Genomic DNA, 19,593 nt, shown 5'->3' with positions numbered 1-19,593 from the left:
AAACTATAACCTGTGATTTAACACTTCATTCAATTACACTGATTTTCAAAAGTAGTGCCCATCCTAGAGCCCAAGGTGACATCTACAAATTGCTTCTTTTTTTAAACAAATAGAGCTTTTTTCTTGTGATTTGCATGGGAAATTACATAAATGATTAACTAATAATCACAATGGTTGCTGATTAATTTAATTTCTAACTAACTAATCAGTTAATTGACTGATAATGTCAGAACTCTGTGTTCTAATGTATTTTGGTTCTGCGTTTGTTGTTGTCCTTTTGTGTGCTTGTCCCTGAAACTATTAGTTGATTAGTTAATTAGAACCGTTGTATTGATTGTGTCATTTATTGTTTATTCATTTAATTTACCATTTTAATTCATTTATCAAGCAACAATGCCAAACATTTCCTTGTGCCAGCTTTTTGATTTTCCCCACTTATAATGTTTTAATGTGAATACCTTAGAGATTTGGAATGCCGGTCAAACTCACATCGTGTTGAGACTTTGGCTCAGGAGTTAGACTGTCTTGTCCACCAACCACAGAGCTGGTTTAATTTCCAGCTCTACCAGTCCACATGTCATGGTAGCTCCCTGCCATCGATATGTGTGTGTGTTAGTGTTGCAAAGCAGTTTGTGAAAAAATGCAATATAAAGTCCATTTACAAGTAAAGTAGTAAGTACAAGATGTCACATTGAGTTCTGGGATCTTGATAGAGGCTTTTAAAACTATTTTTGACATTTTCTAGGCTTAGCCTTTACTCACTTAATAAAAAGGAATAATCAATGCGTCAATCGATAATGAAAATAAGCGGTCCTAATGTATACTTGGCTACATACACACCAAATAGTGCTTTTCTTTATTGTGTTGTGTGTATTTTCCTGACTGTGTGTTTCATGTCTTTTTCAGTTTGTGTATGTGTGTGTGTATTTTCCTGGCTTTGTGTCTGCCTGACAGTGTTCCTGCTTCTTTGTTCCTCTGTCGCTCTGTGTCTAGTTTAATTGCAGGCCTTTGAGAGGGAATCGATTTGAGCAACAAGATAACTAAGTTATCAAACTGTTTCATTGACTGGCTGTCCCTTCTCTCTCTATCTTTTGCCTCCTCCCCGTTTCTTCTCTCATTTTGCTCTCCCTGTCTTCATTCTGTCTCCCTCTTTGCTCCTGTTTTCTTCCATCCATCCCCCACGCCCACCCCAACTTTTTCATCGGCCGTCCATTTTCCTCTCTCCTCCCTGTCTTCCCTCCTCTGTGCTCTTTCTCCCTTTGCCGTCTTTCACCTCCGCCCTCTCACACAATAGGCCGACAGACCTGTCCACCAGAGAAGTTTGATTGCGGAGGGGCTGCCAGCAAATGTGTTTCGTTGTCATGGCGATGCGATGGAGAGAGGGACTGTGAGAACGGGGCAGACGAGGAGCAGTGCGCTGCAGGTAAGTTTGTGGTTGGTTGGTGGAAATGTGGGATGGAGGGGGGAAAGAGGATGACTGAACGGAAAAGAAGATGGAGCAGCTTCCATTCTGAGTAAACGCTTCTTGTCCCCACTGGGTGTTGGCAGCAGAGGTGATGAAGAGAATTGTTTTGCATTAGCTTTAAATGATCGCAACTAAACTTGACTGGACTTGTCATTTGTTTTCTAGTGTATAGTTTTCAGTGGTGTATTGTGAAGAAATTCTCTTTTGTAATCCAAAACTGTGCAAACTCTTCAACCACTGAACAATCTTAAAAGAGACAGGAACAGCAGAAAAACAAAATTGTGATGTCAGAGGTGAGAAGCAGAGAGTAGACGGAGAAAAATAACTTACAAAGCTAAAATTCCCATGTGATTATATTTCTAGAAATGTAGTTTTAAGACACCTCTTGTTTCAGTAGTAACTGAGTTGCTGGATGTGTTTTGACAGATTTTCAGACCCTGGGGTGATAATCAATTCTAGGTTCAGATCTAAAATAGTGTGTTAAAAAATGCCTAAAACTGGAGATATGTAGCTTTCACCCAATATCAGATATGCAAAGCAAGCGTAGAAGTTTTCCATATACTTTCTAGTCTGTCACCTAGGATGTTGCATATTTTAAGATTCAACTACTATCTGGTCCAACGTGCAATCAGGAGTATTTTTAACTCCACATTATATCTGCAAAAAAATGAGATGTTTCATTTCATCATTTATTTATATATATATATATTCTGTGTTATGTGTCTAGAGATGTCAGACATGATCTGTTTTTCCTCCCCACTATCTTGTCCTTGTTCTTGGCTGTTGCTTGATGAGCTGGAGATGGGGGAAAGCAGGTCACGCTACAGACTAGGATTGTTGGGCCAATGGTATTTTAGAAAAAGGAAACCAGTTATTTATCTTGCAAGTGTTTCTTTATTGGTGTGTCCTGTACACCAGTGTGTCCTACAGTATGTTTACATAGATGGACTGATGCAAAAAATCATACTCACACCAGTGCAAACACAGTGTTACACAGTGTTACACATTCAGTAGGGCTACAATACCCAGTCAGTGTGCAGAGGGTGTGGTAGCACACACAGTGTTTATAGTTACAGGTTTTTGGTGCACCCTCAGATCATAAACCAGTTGGCATAAGGAACAATATTACTTTTATAAATCATGAGTGCCCACATGAAAATAGAGCCCATTGTCTCACTCTTAGAACACACAAGGTGGTCAAGGAGCATCTTTGTTTACACTGTCAAAATAAGACATGACTGTTTCAAGAAAGATCAAAACAAGTTGAGTCAGATTTCTTCTTGTCAAAATGCAGTATACTTTCCATATAATCAATACATCTCGACCAGCTTACTCTCTTTTAAGACGTACCGCCAACATGTGTCCGTCTTGGTTTCAGTCATTCGGCAAGACTGAATGTCCTGTCATGTAGGACATCTCACACTGGGCAGAAATCTTCAAATGCACACTTGCTTCATCTGCAACACCCTCACACTAATACACATACATGCTCACATTTCTTATCCTACATCCTCACAGCTGGTATCAAAGCTGTAAAAAGGGCATTGATTTCCATCAGTGTAAACATCTGGCCCACAGCATTATTGATTCTAAACCTGCGACGGACACAAGTACACGAACACACACATGCACACACAGCACTTTTTGAAGTCTATAGATTGCATGTCATATATGCCCTTTACTAAACCTGTGTTCTATTAGATAGAAAAAGAAACCACTTAAAATGTATATGTACAGAGAAATTCTGTATGACTGAAAGTGTGGTCACTGTGGCCAGACAGTGCCACATCTACGTGAAGCTGCTGTAGTGTTAGGGGGAGAGTGAATGTAGCAGGCAAGAATCTTCATAAGGATAGAACTACAAGGTTGTGTATGTATGTGTGTGATGCATCTGTTTGCATAATGTTGTCATCATCCCTCAGGCACTGTGACATTCATATATTCTCATGCTGAAAGTGCATATATGCACAGATGCATGTATAATCAGAGACACACACACACATGAACATGCACACTCCTAAGATTGCTCCTGGATACGGTTAAATGATATATATGATGATATTTAATTAACTTTATTAGAGGCAATTTAGATAAAATGATATATGAGAGTTTGCAGTCTCATTCCATCGAATATCATGATAATCCAGCAAAACTCTAAATACTATATTTTATAGTTGTTGTTTACTGTAATGTTTTACTCTCAAATCATAAAACTAACCATCAGCAACAGACAGGAGTCACAGAGTTATATTTTAAGCACATTGGCACCATCCCCAACGTATCAAAAGTTGTAAAATCTTAGTATCCGCAGTATTTTCCCAGAAATTCACAACATGTGATCACAACATTGCAACTACAGAACACCCATAGCCCGCTAATATAAGTATTTATGACACTCAGAAAGCTTATTTACACTATTTGCTTCAACCCAGCTGATGCAAACGCATGAAATTTATCTCAATTTTGCTACATTTCAAAAGTTGTGGTAACATTTTCTTGACAGGTGGTAGAAGCATGTCTTCATGTCTTCATATTCCCTCTACTCACTTTCTCTGTCTGTTTCCCTCGTGTCTCTCCACCCCATCATTCATCTCCATTTGTCTCATCTCAAGTTGTGAGCTAGTACACCGAGTGATCACATTAGGGGGTTTGTGGCTGTGAAAATAACAGCCACTGCTGATTTAATCATGTAACCCGAGCCACCACTGCACTGTTCACATCACATCTGTCTCTCTGATGTCCAATATAAACAGCTTTAAAAAATAGTGCCCTCTCTCTTCTCTTCTTTGTCCATCAGAGGCACCTGTAATTTTTAATTCTCTTTTAATTCCTGGGTATTGACACAGAAAGCAATCAGAGATCATGTGTTCTCTCCATTGCCTTTCATCTGTCTGACCTGTGTGAGCCTCTGCCCCTTATTGCAGTAGAAAATTAAGTGGTTAATACAGCTGTGAAATATTTCATAGGGGTCTTGATGATAATTGATTTCCTGTCTGATGCTCTGAGTGCATATGTGTGTGCGTGTTATGGGACTCCTGCTGTTATAATAACCTGCAGAGATCAGCTTTTGATCTATCATTTAAAGATGAGGGTGGGAGTGATGAATATTAAGAAGTTCATCAGGTGCATTGAAAAAAGAGCCATGTTATCTGAGTTCACACACAAAAGTCCACTTCAAAAGACACAGACTGAATGCCTTTTTAATTATATCAAAGTAAATCTTCGCTTCACTGTACATGTCACAAAAAAACTCAAGTAGGTGTGCAAAAATAACAACACTTCACCTTCTTGTAGTCTCACAAGGTAATGATAGAGACCTTAACCAGGTCTGTGCAAGGCACCGACAAGCAGCCATGCAGCCACAATAGGCAACTTCAAAGAATACCTTAACAAAAAAGGCTATTTTACATCACCACTCCTAGTGTGTTGCATAATATATGTATGTTTTTGATGTGATGTGTTCTGTTTGTAGTATATACTATATGTATAGCGGTGTGTATGTGGCGATTTCTTAAATTGTATTGTTTTTACTGTGGGACAGTTGTCTGGCATGAAAATAGTTAATTGAATGATAGACTTCCTGCAGCCTGCAACATGACTGAACAATGTTCCATGTTTTTCCCTTTTTTTCTATTGGCCAAATGAGGTGGCTTTTGAATCATCATATTTGATTTCACACAGTGGTAAAGCTCAGACAAAGCAGAAGAGTACTACAAATATTTGCAAATGAGAAACAAACATTTCATCACCACATGTATGAGAAAAAAGATATATCAGGCATATCAATCTAACTTCTTCCTCTCCTGTCACTCTGCAGTCTGTGTGTTTATTAAAACAGAAGATAGATCAAGAAGAAGATAAATCAGACCAACACTCAGTTTGCGCAGCAGAAAACCTAATCATGCTGCTGCTGTTGCATTTATTATTCTTGGAAAATTGATTTATTCGTAATGTTACAGACATAGACGTAACAAAGAAACAAATGAATATTGTACCTGCAGGTAACAAAGCACAGCTACGCAACACAGCAATCTGATAGCAGCTGATAGTGGAAAACTGTATGAATAGCTCTGCCAGACTGGCTTCCTGATAATGCTACCATTTCTGCAACACAAAACACCATGCAGGGTTGCATTTTGATGAATGTTTCCATAGATATTAAATATTAAAACTTGTGTTCACTTCGGTGTGTTCACTCAGCAATGTAGAAAGTGTGTATATATGTAACACTGTACCACCCAAAAACACACATTCATGCTATCATCTAACCCAAATAAAAACACACTTCCTTTAAGAAACCTGCTCTTTTCACCCCTGCCCCCTTTCAATCCATCTCTTCACTCTCCTCACCACCACCTTCTTTTTCCACCTCCAATCTCCTCTCCTCTCTCCCCAGCATCTTCCTCCCGCGGCAGCAACAATTGGAGTACAGCTAACGTTAATTAGGGATGCTAATTGAGCATATCCAAATGTTGAATAAAACATGGATCCAGGAAGAGAGGTTCTTTATTACATTTAGAGGAGGCCTCTGAAAAAAAGTTTATGAGCCTTTAATTTACGTTAATGTGAAATTGCGTTCAGTCAGGCACAGACCTGAAGCTAGCTGTGTGTTTGCATGCTTCAGGGTGTGTGTGTGTAGGTAAAACATCATTTTTCATGTTTGGGTAAAGGCGGTGTTTTCATGAAGGATGGCCCTTTTGTTTGTTGAATACTAATTTAGCATTTTTTCTCATTAAATGAAGATTTGAAACAAAACATAATTTAAAAGAATTATTTACCTGCTCACCAATCAATGTTCAACAAATTGGACTAGGTAAATGACTTCAGCATGTGCATGGGCCTCTGTATGTGTGTCCGTGTGTCCCATTGAGGTGCCGATTCAACGAGTGCAGGAATGAGCCAGCTTGCTCAAGGTTGATCATCAGAGAAGTTTATATCTGTACAAACCCAATAAGATCACGCACATTTAAATGAGAACAGACGCTTGTGAGATTAGGTGATTTCTTTCCCTGCATCTCTCAATGCATCACAAATGTGCCTGTTGATAGAAACAGAAATATGTGTGTCAGGGTTAGAATTAAGAATTAAATTGAGTTAATAAAATAGTCTACATGTGAGGGAACTCATTTCCCAAAACATTGATTAAATATGTTGTTTGTGTTATTATTACCTGGGAAAAAACAAGGTAGAACTTTTCTTTACTGAAACTATATTTCTAATTTTCCCTCTCCTTAGCGCTCTCATCTATGTGTGGAAACCCAGTGCTAACAGCAGCTTAGCTCTATCACAGTCAGGCAGGCTATTTCTGATCCTTAGAGAGCTATGAAAATACTATAATCAAATCAGTGTGGATAGCATGCTTACATAAAAGCCATACTAGAGTTACCCATCAAACAGCACCTACACAGCCTCTGCTTAAACGTACTGTTACATATATGTAAGCCTTCAGGTGCAGGATCAATATCATATACCACTGGGTTTCCTGAACAGACAGATTAAAGCAATTTTATACCCTTGCAGCCGTTTGAAATCCTCAACAAACTGTTGTATCTGGTATATACATTAATATGCCATAAATGCACAAAAAACATTCTTGCTTTGTTTGTTGGCTAAAGATTTCAACCAGTTACAGGTCTCATCACAACTGGATGTTACGTCCAGTTGTGGAATTGGCCTACTTCCTTTGAATTTCACAAGACTTTTCTATTGTTATTCATATTTGTTAACAAATCTCTGCTTTTTATGTTGTTGTTCTCTGAACCGCTGCAACAGCATTGTTTAAATGTTAACACTCAGACTCAGGTCTGATCCTTGGCCTTGATACTTTTTGTATTGTGTTTTTTGGTTCTCCATTTCAAAGATACATAAGTAATCTGGAATACGAATACAGTATAGGTCTGAATGTGTCATTTAAAGTATTTTCTCCCTCTGTATGTTCACTGAATTAGTGAAACGTTCATTCAGAATCCTTACATACTATGGATGTAAAGGTACTTTTTTGGGTGCCTTTCTCTTTTAGCCTTCGTTTTACTTTACTTGAATCCAGTCAGTTATGTTTCTACTCGCTCCACAGACACTTTCAGCACTTTGTTGGCAGGGACAGAAAGGGGGAAACACAAACAAAGAAAGAAAGCCAGACACAGAGAGACAGACAATAGTCAGAGAGGCTCCTGCAGGCCCTGGGGACCTGTTGCTCTTTTCACATCAGCCTGCACTGCTATGTTACATTACAGCAAGCTGCTGCTGAATCGATGCCACCAGGGATATGTTAGTTGGTGTTTTATGGCAGGGCAGAGAGGGGCAGAGGAGAGGGAGAAGTGTGTGTGTGTGTGTGTGTCTATGCTGTATGTGTGTTAGTTATTCTGTGGGGAAGCAGAGGTAAGAAAGTAAATAAAGTGGCACGTCTTAAGTGTTTGTATGTGAAGATACAAGTTTGTCAGGTGCTTTCAACATGGTGGAAACTCCCTACGCAAACACAGTGTGATACGAACCATACACACACATAGACATGTAAACGTGCGCATCCCTTAGGCGTCTACACACATCCATATAAGTTACTTAGTCCAGCTTGCTGAAGGCTACAGTAAATGTAACCTATATTCCATTATTTGATAACAGATCAAAGGGGACGAAGTAAAGTCCACCCACATAAAAAATACAACGTAGGTATGTGAGCGCAGTGTGTGTGAACATTTGTGTATATATGAGAAAACTGTGTATAGTCGAACAGAACGTGTGGTTGTAGTTGTGTGTTCGCCCTCTTTTATCTTGCTTCACCCACATTTCCACTAAAAGAGGTGGCTACATAGACAAAGACTGGTAGCCTCTTGTCTCAGAGTTTCTTCCCATTACTTTCCCCTTCATTTATAATCCTCTGACTGCTCTCACTGTGTGCGTAGGTGTAATGTAATGGAGCGCCAGTACACAAACAGGATCACTGTGCACCCAGAGGCAGTTGCGCTTACTCCAGACTAGAACAGGCCATTTTCTCAGATTGCTTTAAGAACATTTCTCATTCCGCTTTCACCCCCAACTTCGTCCTTTCCCCTGCACGCTACGCGGACTCACACGCATTCAGTATCACATGGAGATGACAGGGAAGGCGTGCTAGTCTGAAAATTGACCAAGGTGACAACACAGCTTTGCTCCTACCTAAGGGACATGCCAGAGAATATAAAAACGTCAGAGAGGAAGGATCTGTTCCTGGCCAGTAACCTATAAAGCCAAAGACCCACCACACTTAAAGCAAGCGAGTGTTTTCAAAGCCTCATTTACACATAATTTTTCATTAGTCTCTTTGAGAAGATAAAAATCAATTTTGTGACCTAAAAGGCTACTAGCTGCTAGCTACTAAAGTTAGTACATGGTAACTAGCTAGTAAGTGATTATCAACTACCAAGAGTTTGTTTGTTTATTTTTTGCACTTTTGCAGATATTGGAGATGTAGTTGTTAAATTAATAACAAAGTTAATTGTTGCTATACAATAACTGTATATCAATTTTTTTAGCTTACATCAATTTTTCAATACAGACTAAAAAAAGACACATCCGACCCTCCGCAACAGAGGATAACCTGGCAGTAAAATGGGACTATGGGTTTCTAGCAGAGATATAACTTGTTAAATAGCTGTAATAGGGAGAAGGAGAGAGAGAGATCACACATAAAAAAGAACAAGTCTATCATGATGAGTCCATCTAAAATGGTAATTATGTCATTATCATGCAGCACCCTTGCTAAAATGCAGGATTAGTTATTTATTGTGGAGATGTAATCATCACACTTAATCACAATGACCTATTTTTAATGCATTCATAGACTTACAACTTGACAATTATCTGAGGGAATGCAATTATTTTCCAGACAGGCATACAGAGTGTGTGTGTGTGTGTGTGTGTGTGTGTGTGTGTGTGGAGGGGGCAGGGGCTACTGATAAGATTTAAGACTGTGTAGAGCCATGTGGATGGAGCGATGGTCATGTCACATTTTACATTTAATGGCTTAAATCCTATGAAATATGAAATGTTGTGACTAATAGCATGCACAATGCACGTTATGTCAATACACACGCCTACATGTACATAGAGACATGCAAGGACATCCATCACACACCACACACACCACACACAGCCACAGCCAGTCAATCCACTGTGATTGCTTGTGCTGCAGTTAATATTCAAGTCTCAACTGCTGTCAGATGGCATAGTGATTGAGCTATTGAAATATCCTGTTCTATTCAGTATACCGTCCCTGTTGGCCTGTGTGAGTGTGTACGTTCAGTGTGTGTGTGTGTGTGTGTGTGTGTGTGTGTGTGCAATCCCTATAGTCCCCACTCATGAAGGTGGTTAAGAGAAAGTCTTTCCCTGGTGTATACCAATCAGGTTACATAGAGAGTTTCAGTCTCTCAGTGAATTTTGTGCCATTTTTCCCTTCATCTAAGCTGCCATTTCAGTTGGATTCCCCAGGCTGTGCTGCCACTCTACATCGAGGTCTTATTTTCAGTGGCTTTTCACACTCAGTTTGACATGTTTTTACCCTGAGCAAAGACAGTCTAACCAGCAAAGATAAAGTCTCTATTTGAAAGATGATGGCAGAGGTTAGAGAGGTATAGATTTTTTTTGTGATTGTTTAGATCTGTCAGTTTATTGTGCTGCTAACAATGAAGTTGCTATTGTTGTCATGCTGACCCATGTGCAAGAGGTAGTGTAACTGTAGGCTTGATTGAGCCTGGGGTTCGATCATTTTACTGATGCAAATGGTTTTGAAGTAAAGGTCAGTTTATCCCCATTTTTAGACTAATATATAGAATTTCATGCCTAAGAAATGGTAAAGTTAGTTCAGCCAGACTGCATATTGAGTTTGCTGAACACAGAAAATGAGACGTTGGGGTTTTTAGCTGGATTTTCTCTAAACAAAGGTGATTGTAGACTATTATTGCAAATCCCAAACCACATTATAGCTCACCTTTCATCTCTGCAGCTACATTTACTCCTGCATCTCCATTTTCTTAGTCCCTCAAGCATTTTCTGCATTGCTGGCTAAAATGAAATTTATTGAAAACCAAGTTCAAACTAATCACAACATTTGAGAAACAAACACCGAAGATGAGTTGTTCGCTGCATTAGCAGGCGTTGGTTTGAATCCCCGAGGACATGGCTTTGTTCCATTAAGAGGAATTGGCAGATTTCACTGAGGAAAATCCTGCATAATGTTATTTAAGTGAAATAAGTGTGCTAGTATTACACGTTTGTGCTTTTACTGCATGTGCAGTGTATAATAAGTGAAAGATATCATATTTCTTTCCTTTTTTTCCCCCCATATCCTCCAACCAAGACATGACATGTTAGACTCCCACCAATGCTCCAAACATGTACTATCGGCTCTGTGCCTGGTAAACCCCATTTGGGCAGGCTGTTGGAGAGTAAATTTTTTCTGAAGCTGCCTTCTGTTTGTCAGTCAGTGATAAATCTATTCTGAATTTCATCTCTCCTCACTCTCTATCTGTCTATTCCATTAGGAAAAGAGGATCACTTTTATGTTACAGCGAGTCGAAGAGCTGAGGGCTCAGTGCCCGCCTGTCTGTTGGTCACGAGTGTCTATGTATGTCTGTGTCTGCGTGCATGTGTGTGCACCAGCTTCTATCCTCTCGCGTCAATGCTTCAAAGATTTAATGTAGCCAAAGCACTGATAAACACTTTGCAAGAGCCCTGGAGAGGGACTGCATGTCAACTTGTCTATGTCTGTCTTCACCCACACACACACACTCACTTACACTCACTCTCGGCCCCTCTTGCCCTCCTGCAGAATGTGTTGCATCAAAAGCATAATCTAAAACTGCCTCTACTCCCTCTTGTCCTCCCCCTTTTTCTCCCACACAACTCCTCAGTGTTACGACCCCAACTAACTGGCAGGTTAACCTTTCTAGACCTGTACGACACACAACCATATTGTTACAGATGCAGGGATGCCAACGCCTCCGGTACTCTTCTTCCTTTGACGGTTTGCTGCTTTAAAGATATCAAGGGTAATGGTGCCTGATACATCGCCATCGCTACATTAGGTAACTGTACTAAAAACATTGACTCAACACATGCAGATGTGTCTCAGCGCCATGTAGCTGTGGAGTCCAAGAAAATGATGTGAAATTAAGTCAGCTTTTTCTTTTCATTCAGTACACCCTGTAATTTTGTTCATTGGTGGCCCTAAAGATGTTTATCAAGTAATTGCACACTGATTTCACTTTAAATACTGTACTTCCTCTTAAACACTGGTTAGGGTGAATGTGGTAAAGTGGGTCAGCCATCGTTAGTGAGACCTGGATGGAGAGCTTGCTTGCTGTTAACAATGTTGCACTGCACCATTAGCTTTAATTCTTTAGTTGTCACTGTGCATGAAGAGGATTATCCTCCACTGACCAAACTGACAGAAATTCACAATAAATAGGATGAATGAATAGAATTTGCCACACCATCACTCCTCTGCTGTGGTCCTTCTTTGTCTTTGATACTACAAGAGCATTTTTGTTGAAAATAGCATTTAGCTCTTTCAGATAAAATTTCTATGTTTTCTGAGTACATGACATTTTGCCTTTGTTTTGGTGTCGGGGATCCTGTTTTATTAGGTTAGGTTTTCGCTGGAGAATGGAGAGGACAAAGTGACAGCTCATGCAACAACACCAGTCTCAATTTACCTATGAACTAGTAGAACTATTGTAAGCTCCTCAGTCTGGTGCCCATCTCCATTTGAAAATAAATTTTTGAAGCACTGGGTACTCATGCTCCACTGCCCCAATTAAAACACACTCTGAAGTGGAGGATATGGTTTGGGCTGGCATTTTAATAAATATTGAATAATTTAACTGAAATTCTTTTGGAATTTTTTTCTCTCTCATCAATCCTCATGAATATAGATGGTGATTTGTTTGCAATTACCCATGTGTATCTGACAGTACAAGGCATGCTTGACTCAACACGGATTTGTATTTTTATTGATGCTCTCATATGAAAGATAAGGCCTTCATATTGATATTCCATAGAGTAGATGAACATGTTTCTCGTCTACTGTACGGCCCATTAGTCCCAGTCTCCACTCAAATGCCCTCAGGTGTTGCTGTCTGTGTTTAGCTGATTGTAGAGTGAGCGCGTGTCTGTTCTCGTATAAATGCAGCACTTTACACAGTGCTGTGAAGTTAATGTTTTATTTCCATTTCTGGTTGTTGGAGTTGATCTGTGATCTTCAGCTTGCTATTCTGAGAGAACACCTGGTGACTAAGGTTTGTAGGCAAGTGTGTGTGTGTGTGTGTGTGTGTGTGTGTGTGTGTGTTGGGGGTGTGTGTGTTTGTTCTCCCGCATCACGGCTCAGTGGCTGACATGTTAGACCAGAGTCTGATTGGATTCCATGCTCCAGAAACATTTAACTGAGTGACTCACAGACAAAGGTTGAAGTGAGGTTTTGTGTGTGTGTGTGTGTGTGTGTGTGTGTGTGTTGTTTTCACATTACAAGTGTTTGAATGCATATCTAAGCATGTCCACCACCTGTAGTGAGTGTCTGTGAAGTGTGTTTCGGTTAAGATTACATATCTTTTCCTCTGTGTGTGTGTGTGTGTGTGTGTGTGTGTGTGTGTGTGTGTGTGTGTGGGTGTGTGTGCATATACATAGCTGCTTGCTATAGACTAGTGCATGCTGGAAGAGAGTTCAATTGTCCTTCAGATCAAGGTCAATGAGTTGTGCCCTATCTCCCTGCTCCATCTATTAGCTGTCCAGGGAAGGGTCTGGGGATGGATGGATAGAAAGCTTTGACCCTGAGTTAAACACAATCACCTACGGGTGGGGAAGGTTACTGTCAAGATGTAATCAGTTACAGATTACTGATTCCCTGTTTAGAATTGTAATTGGTAGAATAATCCATTGGATGGATGTGTTTAATTAACTGTCAAGAGTAACATAGCCTGATTGCTTCTCAAGTCTTAGTTTTTAAAACTTTCCTCTACTAAATCTTATACAGGGTAGAACTTTACAGGTTGAATTAAATAGGATTTCTGAGACACCCATTAGAAGTAACAAATATCAGCAATTGTTTTATTTTGAATCTCATTGTAACATACGGCTTCCTCCTACCAAGTCTGTTTACTGTAATCCTATCGTATCTATTCTGTTTCCCCTCACATCTGACCATCTATTCCCTCTGCCTTTATCTGCTATTAAATCTAGCTTGCCTGCTGTTCTGGGGATGGGTCCCTTTAGGTGGTAAAGGACATTTCTACTTTCACATCTATCAATGGATCTACCAATCCACATGCTCCTCTGAGCACCTGTCTCCTCTCCAATCTCTCCCTTCTCTGTTTCTAAGGATAGGTGTTGGTCTGTGTTAACTGAACGGCAGCCTTCACTCACTGATCGACCACAATCTTCTTGGCTTGTGTCAGCTTTGACGTAGCCAGGCAACAGGATGAAGGGATTGAAGTGACACACGGATGACATGCCCCTGTGCTCTGTGTGGATTTAGAAAGCTCTCGCTGGAAAATGGCAAATACCACTATGTTATATGTGGTGATTTATCTGAATGCAAGGTTGGAAATCTTCTGGAATACCTAACAAGTCCATGGGGAAACTCTTTAATGGCAAAAACAGGAAGGCTGTACGTGTCTTCTAGCGCAAATAGCACAAAAACTTTTCAGTGTTCCTTATAATGTCAGAGGATAGAAGTGAAAAGTTTTAAAAATATTTATTTGGCTATGGGAAGCTACAGAAAAAAATAACATGCATAGACAGTAGAGCGGAGGGGTTTGGGCTCGAGGCATCAGTTTCCCTGAAACCGAGAGCAGTTGAGTTTATGGGAAATGTGCACATAATATTGGAAGACATTAGCACTACCAGTGACAGTGATCTGAGATAGACGCACATACCTCTGAGTTGTTTAAAAAATGCACTTTTAACAATATTTGAACAATACTCTCAGTAAAGAATCAGGTACCAGTTTAAAGTCATGAATGACCCTGTCCTTGATTTGGTAAAATAAATTAAAAAATGTCATATGAGTTTTGTGTTCTTGTATATACTGTTGTATAAATTGTTTTTCCACTTTTTCCATATTTATCAGGTCTTGGTTTCCTGCTATCAGTAACAGAGGAAATAGCCAAAAGATGGGGAGGAACCTAGACCAAAAGAATATGCCATCCCAAACCTCTTGTTACCCTTGGAGGATGTTGTGGAAGGATGTTTTTAATACAGCCTGTGCCATAAGACACAAATTCGATGAACTTCAAGCCACCTGCCTGTTCCTGTAGTGGAAATGAAGCTATTGAGAGCAAACTATCTCTCTTGTAGCTCAGCGTCCCGATGGGAACCATACTAACAAGCTGTTTATCCCGGCACTGCTGCTTATAGCGAGCACACCTGGCTGACCAAGCTTTCTGCTTTAATGAAAACTCTTTAAAGCATAAAAAACAAAGGTGTTTAGTCTGACTAGGAACACATTATCACCCTCTGGGATGATGCAAAATATGTTTAGAATTTTCATAAGCAAAATGCCTCTTATTATTGTGCGACAAGTTTGAAAAAATAATCACTTTTTATTTGCCCAAGTGTTTGTTTGTACAAACACCTTACGTGACCCCCAAACCACCTGAGCTTCTGCCGGGATGCTGCTGATGTTGTTTATGCACTCATGTTAATTAAATTACTTAGATCTGAGTGGGGATGATTAGCATGCTAGCAGTAATAGCTAGCAGGGAATCCAATAGCCTATTATCATAATGAGTCCCTTTGGCGTTCTGTGTGGGAAGGTAAAGGAGAGAGAGTGAGAGGAAAGCGGTTATGTCTGTCGCCCAGAGAAGAGAGTTACATCAAAGGACAAGTGTTTTTTTTTTCTAGCAGAATACATGATTCAAATTGATTTGTCCAACCTGGCTAGAATTAGATAATGTCACTGCTGGGATGTGGCAAAGAGGAAACACTCGCTTAGTGAAACACAAACACAGAAACACACACACACATACACACTTTCACAAATGCAATACATAAAAAACTGAAATATTATTTATCATGCTTTTTGTGATTGTTTCCCAGCTGTCAGAAGCCTTGAGCTACTGTGGAAGTAAAATTCAACACTTGCACAAATAAACATACACATGAATAAACACAGTTTCCACAGGTACTCCTGTACAAATATTCACACACACACACACACACACACACACACACACAAACACTCCTGGAAGGGGGTTCTGCACTGCAGCAGGCACCTGCAGCTGTGCCCCTGCTCTAGTCATTATACACCTGTTTCCACATACTGGACTTCTGCTGCACATATGCTCTCGACCTTGTGCTGAATATGGTCAGCATCATGTTTATCTGGTGTTTTAATGTAATGACAGTTGCACTCATTGTTTGAATGGTTGAGATTCTGTGGTTGCAGTTGAGATTATGTTTATTTTTCTTGAATAATTCATAATATATCTTTCCCCCATGAGGCAAGTTTACCTGTTTTCTTTCTCTTTTCCTGGCTCTTTATCCCTTGTTACTTTAACAGCCACCGCGTCCTTTGTTCCTCCACCAGCTACACTTTCTTCTGTCAGACTTTCAAGGAATGTGTGTTTTAAACACGTGCTCCTCAGCTCCATGCACAATGACCAGTTTGACTTTAGATCAAACTTTTTCTTTTAGTTTCACCAGACACCAAAACCCAGGAGCAAAGAAGGAAGATCTAGAATTGCCCTCCGCTCATTAACAATTTTTTTACACCAACACTGTCTTTTATTTCATCTCCAGAGGAAAAGAGGAGGACATATTGCTCCATATATTCCTACTCCCCCAAGGAGTTTGAATATATGCAGCGATAAGTTAACCACATCTGTCCTCTAACTCACATTTTCTCTCATCTACTCCCACAAGCACTAATGTCTGTTTCAAAAAGGACTTTAAAGTGGGTGTACACTTTGGCTCTATTAGCAAGAGAACAATCAATCTATATTGTAGATTGCCTATTGTGTACAGAACACATAAGATATAGTGAAAAATGAAAGAACTTTTGCCTTTCAAAATGTTAACCTCCTGTTTTTCATCCACCTGTCCCATTCCCTCTGCAGATGCCAAGGCCTGCCCTTCTAAAGATTTCCAGTGCCGTAACGGGAAGTGTTTGGCTCCAATCTTCGTGTGTGATGGCGATGATGACTGTGGGGACGCCAGCGACGAGGGGAAGTGCTCAGCTCCCACCTGCGGCCAGCATGAGTTCCGCTGCAATGACTCAGAGTGCATCCCCGCCCTGTGGAGCTGTGACGGGGACCCGGACTGCAAGGACAAGTCAGACGAGTCCATGGAGCGCTGCAGCCGAAGGACGGAGCCCCAGAAACCTCGCTGTCCGGTGGGCGAGTTCCAGTGCGGGAGCGGCGAGTGCGTCCATATGAACTGGAAGTGTGATGGAGACGCAGACTGCAAGGATAAATCTGATGAGGCAAACTGTCGTAAGTCAACTGGGTGAATGATCAGTGTGTGAATGAATGTGTAAGTGAAAGGATAATACTGTCAATTATCAAGAAAACCCCAAGAGCCTTAATTTATCGTACTAACAAGAATGTGAAGCATGATGTAGCATTTACCCAGTGCCATATAAATCCAGTGCTGTTCAAAATGATCAGAAAAACCCATTTAAGAGTCATACTGTTGACATATTCCTTAATTAAAATGAACACAGCCAGTGTAGTTACTCTGAAACAACTTCATGATTTTCAGTCTCTGCAGTGTGACCCTGACGTCACTGCACATACTCACAGATGCAGCTTTTCCACTTTGATTTACTGAGAAAAATAAAGTGAAATTACATCTATAATTTACAATAAATTACATTTGTAGTGTTCATTGTAATGAGGGAATATGTTATACAATTTCAATGTTATGGTTCTTTAACATAATTTGTCTGTTATAGCACAATGGCTACGCAGAGATGATAAGTTTATTGTTCGATGGTGTTGTAGTAATAAAAAAGTTATTAGCCGATAATGAAGGTGATTAATGGATACCAATAGTAATGCATGCTTTGTTGCAGAACAATGGCTGCATGTGGTGCTCCCCACTTCTGAAAGACTGTACTTCAAAGGCTTACACACTGTGTTTTGTGAACAAAGATTACGTGCCAAATCTCATTGTGCCGCCAAATGATTGAAAGAAGATCAATGCAAACTTTATCATGATGATCCATAGAGTGTGTTGCCATGCAACCATGTGATCTGCAGAAGCACACAGAGAACCTCTGAGTGCGCATTTGACCGTATGCAGTTGTTGTGCTAGTGTGTGTGTGTACGTGCATGTGTGGGAGGTGAAGGTCCCGTGGGTCACTGTGCTGCCACACACACATGCCTTCACAAGGCTGTGACAGACACATATAAATACACAGGGAAAATACCTGTTCTTATACATACAAGCAGATGCAGATTTTTTTGCATACAAACTCTGAAGCTGAAATAATCACACAATCATGGAGCAATGGTACAATACAATACTCCAGTCTGCTGTAATAACTCTAAAAGTGAATAACTATATGCACCAAACAGCTGTTCCAGTGTACTGATCATTGCACATACTGTATAATAATACACTCCCATCTCTGCGTGGCAATGCTTGTTGTACCTCAGACACAATTTCAAAGGGATAATAAATATTTTATTTCTCGTCTATGAGATCCAAATAAGTATGTCGGTATACACTGTATGATGGGACAGATTTTGATTTGAATATAATGTGTCAACAAAGATTAAAAGGCCTTTTTATCTACTCCAAAAAAGCTGTGTTTAGTTTTCTAGCTAGCTTGCTACATAAGATATGATTTTAAAAATTCTGTTTTCCAGGTCTGTGATTCAGGGTTTTATTTTGGTACATAGTACACCTACATGAACAAGAACAAACCCAGTAACATAATAATATAGTCATTTCTGACAGAGTGACATCAAGTCAAGTAGTTTTGCCTGATCTACATGTGTCTGTGGAACCATCTGTCTCAATAACCTTGTTTACTGTCTCACAAATATGATCAGACAGGATCTGCATGTACTATAGGTATTTAATTGGGTCTGTGTGCGTGCTTATCACAGTGTGAATAAAAGTGGGTGGTTGCTGGTTTGTGTCAAACGCGATGTAATAGTTTGAGATGCCCTGTGTAATGTAAATGAGAGAGCAGAGCTCAGCATAGGGACGTGCAACATTTTAATATAAATGAGATATGTGAGAATCGTTGCATATCTCCAATTTGTTCTCTCCTCCTCCTCTGTTCCATCCAGCGTTGTTCATTCCCACAGACCTGTCCCCTGATTATCATCGCCCACCTTATTTGAAACATCTGTCTCAATAATCTTGTGTTATTTCACAGACTTGCTGAGACAAGTGAGGTTAATGTAAATGAGAGATGGTCAAATTGTATCTGTCGTTGGTTCTCTCCTTTCCCTCCTGCTGCCATTTCTGCAGATGGCAATCCATTATTATTACTATTCATCCTGGGGATTTATCATAATTAGCTGAGCTCAGATCCCAATCATTTGGCTGAAAGAATCAGCACATTTTGTGATGGCACAGGATTATGTCTTCTACACTGCTGATTTTAGTATTAACGTGTTTATTTTATTTTATTTTATTTTATTTTTAGCACTAGAAGCCTGAATCAGCTTCTCTGTGTTCTGTGCTCATACACACATTTAAGTTTGATCATTTAATGCATCTGTATGTGTCTGTTCACCTACAGTCCATGTCTAAATTAGAGATTGTTTTCTCTGTTGGTGTGAACCAGTGTGTGTGGCTGTGTTTTATACCATATTTCCTGATACAGTGATTATGTGCCAGGCATTTTTGTGGCCTCCACAGCAATTGATCATGTCTGCCTTCATTCCCTTGGCAGAGCTAGTCCAAAACACAACACATGAATAATTAAACAGCCAGTTAAAAAGACGAATGAGTTAAATAAAGCTGCCCTCTGCCGATAGAGCAAGCACAAATCAAACGCCCATATACACTTGCACCAATACACATACTCAATAGGTCACTGGATGTGGATTTTCCTCAGACAGTGAATGAATACCTGCCTGGTTTTCATTTCCATTGGGGCTTTTTCTGTGCAGGTAGGAGTTAGTATGACTGATTACTGTTGG

General features: G+C 39.9%; 1 protein-coding gene across 4 annotated transcripts in view; it reads left to right on the top strand.

The window, feature by feature from the left end:
• Window positions 1-19,593, top strand: part of lrp8 (low density lipoprotein receptor-related protein 8, apolipoprotein e receptor) — a 158,891-nt gene that overhangs the window by 94,771 nt on the left and 44,527 nt on the right. For all 4 annotated transcript variants that reach the window (XM_018690820.2, XM_018690818.2, XM_018690819.2 and 1 more), the window contains exons 4-5: window positions 1,295-1,423; window positions 16,549-16,923. In XM_018690820.2, coding sequence (XP_018546336.1) covers window positions 1,295-1,423; window positions 16,549-16,923 — 504 coding nt within the window. The remainder of the gene's footprint in view (window positions 1-1,294; window positions 1,424-16,548; window positions 16,924-19,593) is intronic.

This window comes from Lates calcarifer, linkage group LG17, assembly GCF_001640805.2.
Source record: "Lates calcarifer isolate ASB-BC8 linkage group LG17, TLL_Latcal_v3, whole genome shotgun sequence".
Taxonomy (NCBI): Eukaryota; Metazoa; Chordata; class Actinopteri; family Centropomidae; genus Lates; species Lates calcarifer.
Note: the sequence above shows the minus strand (reverse complement) of the source record. Positions and strands in the feature narration are given on the sequence as shown.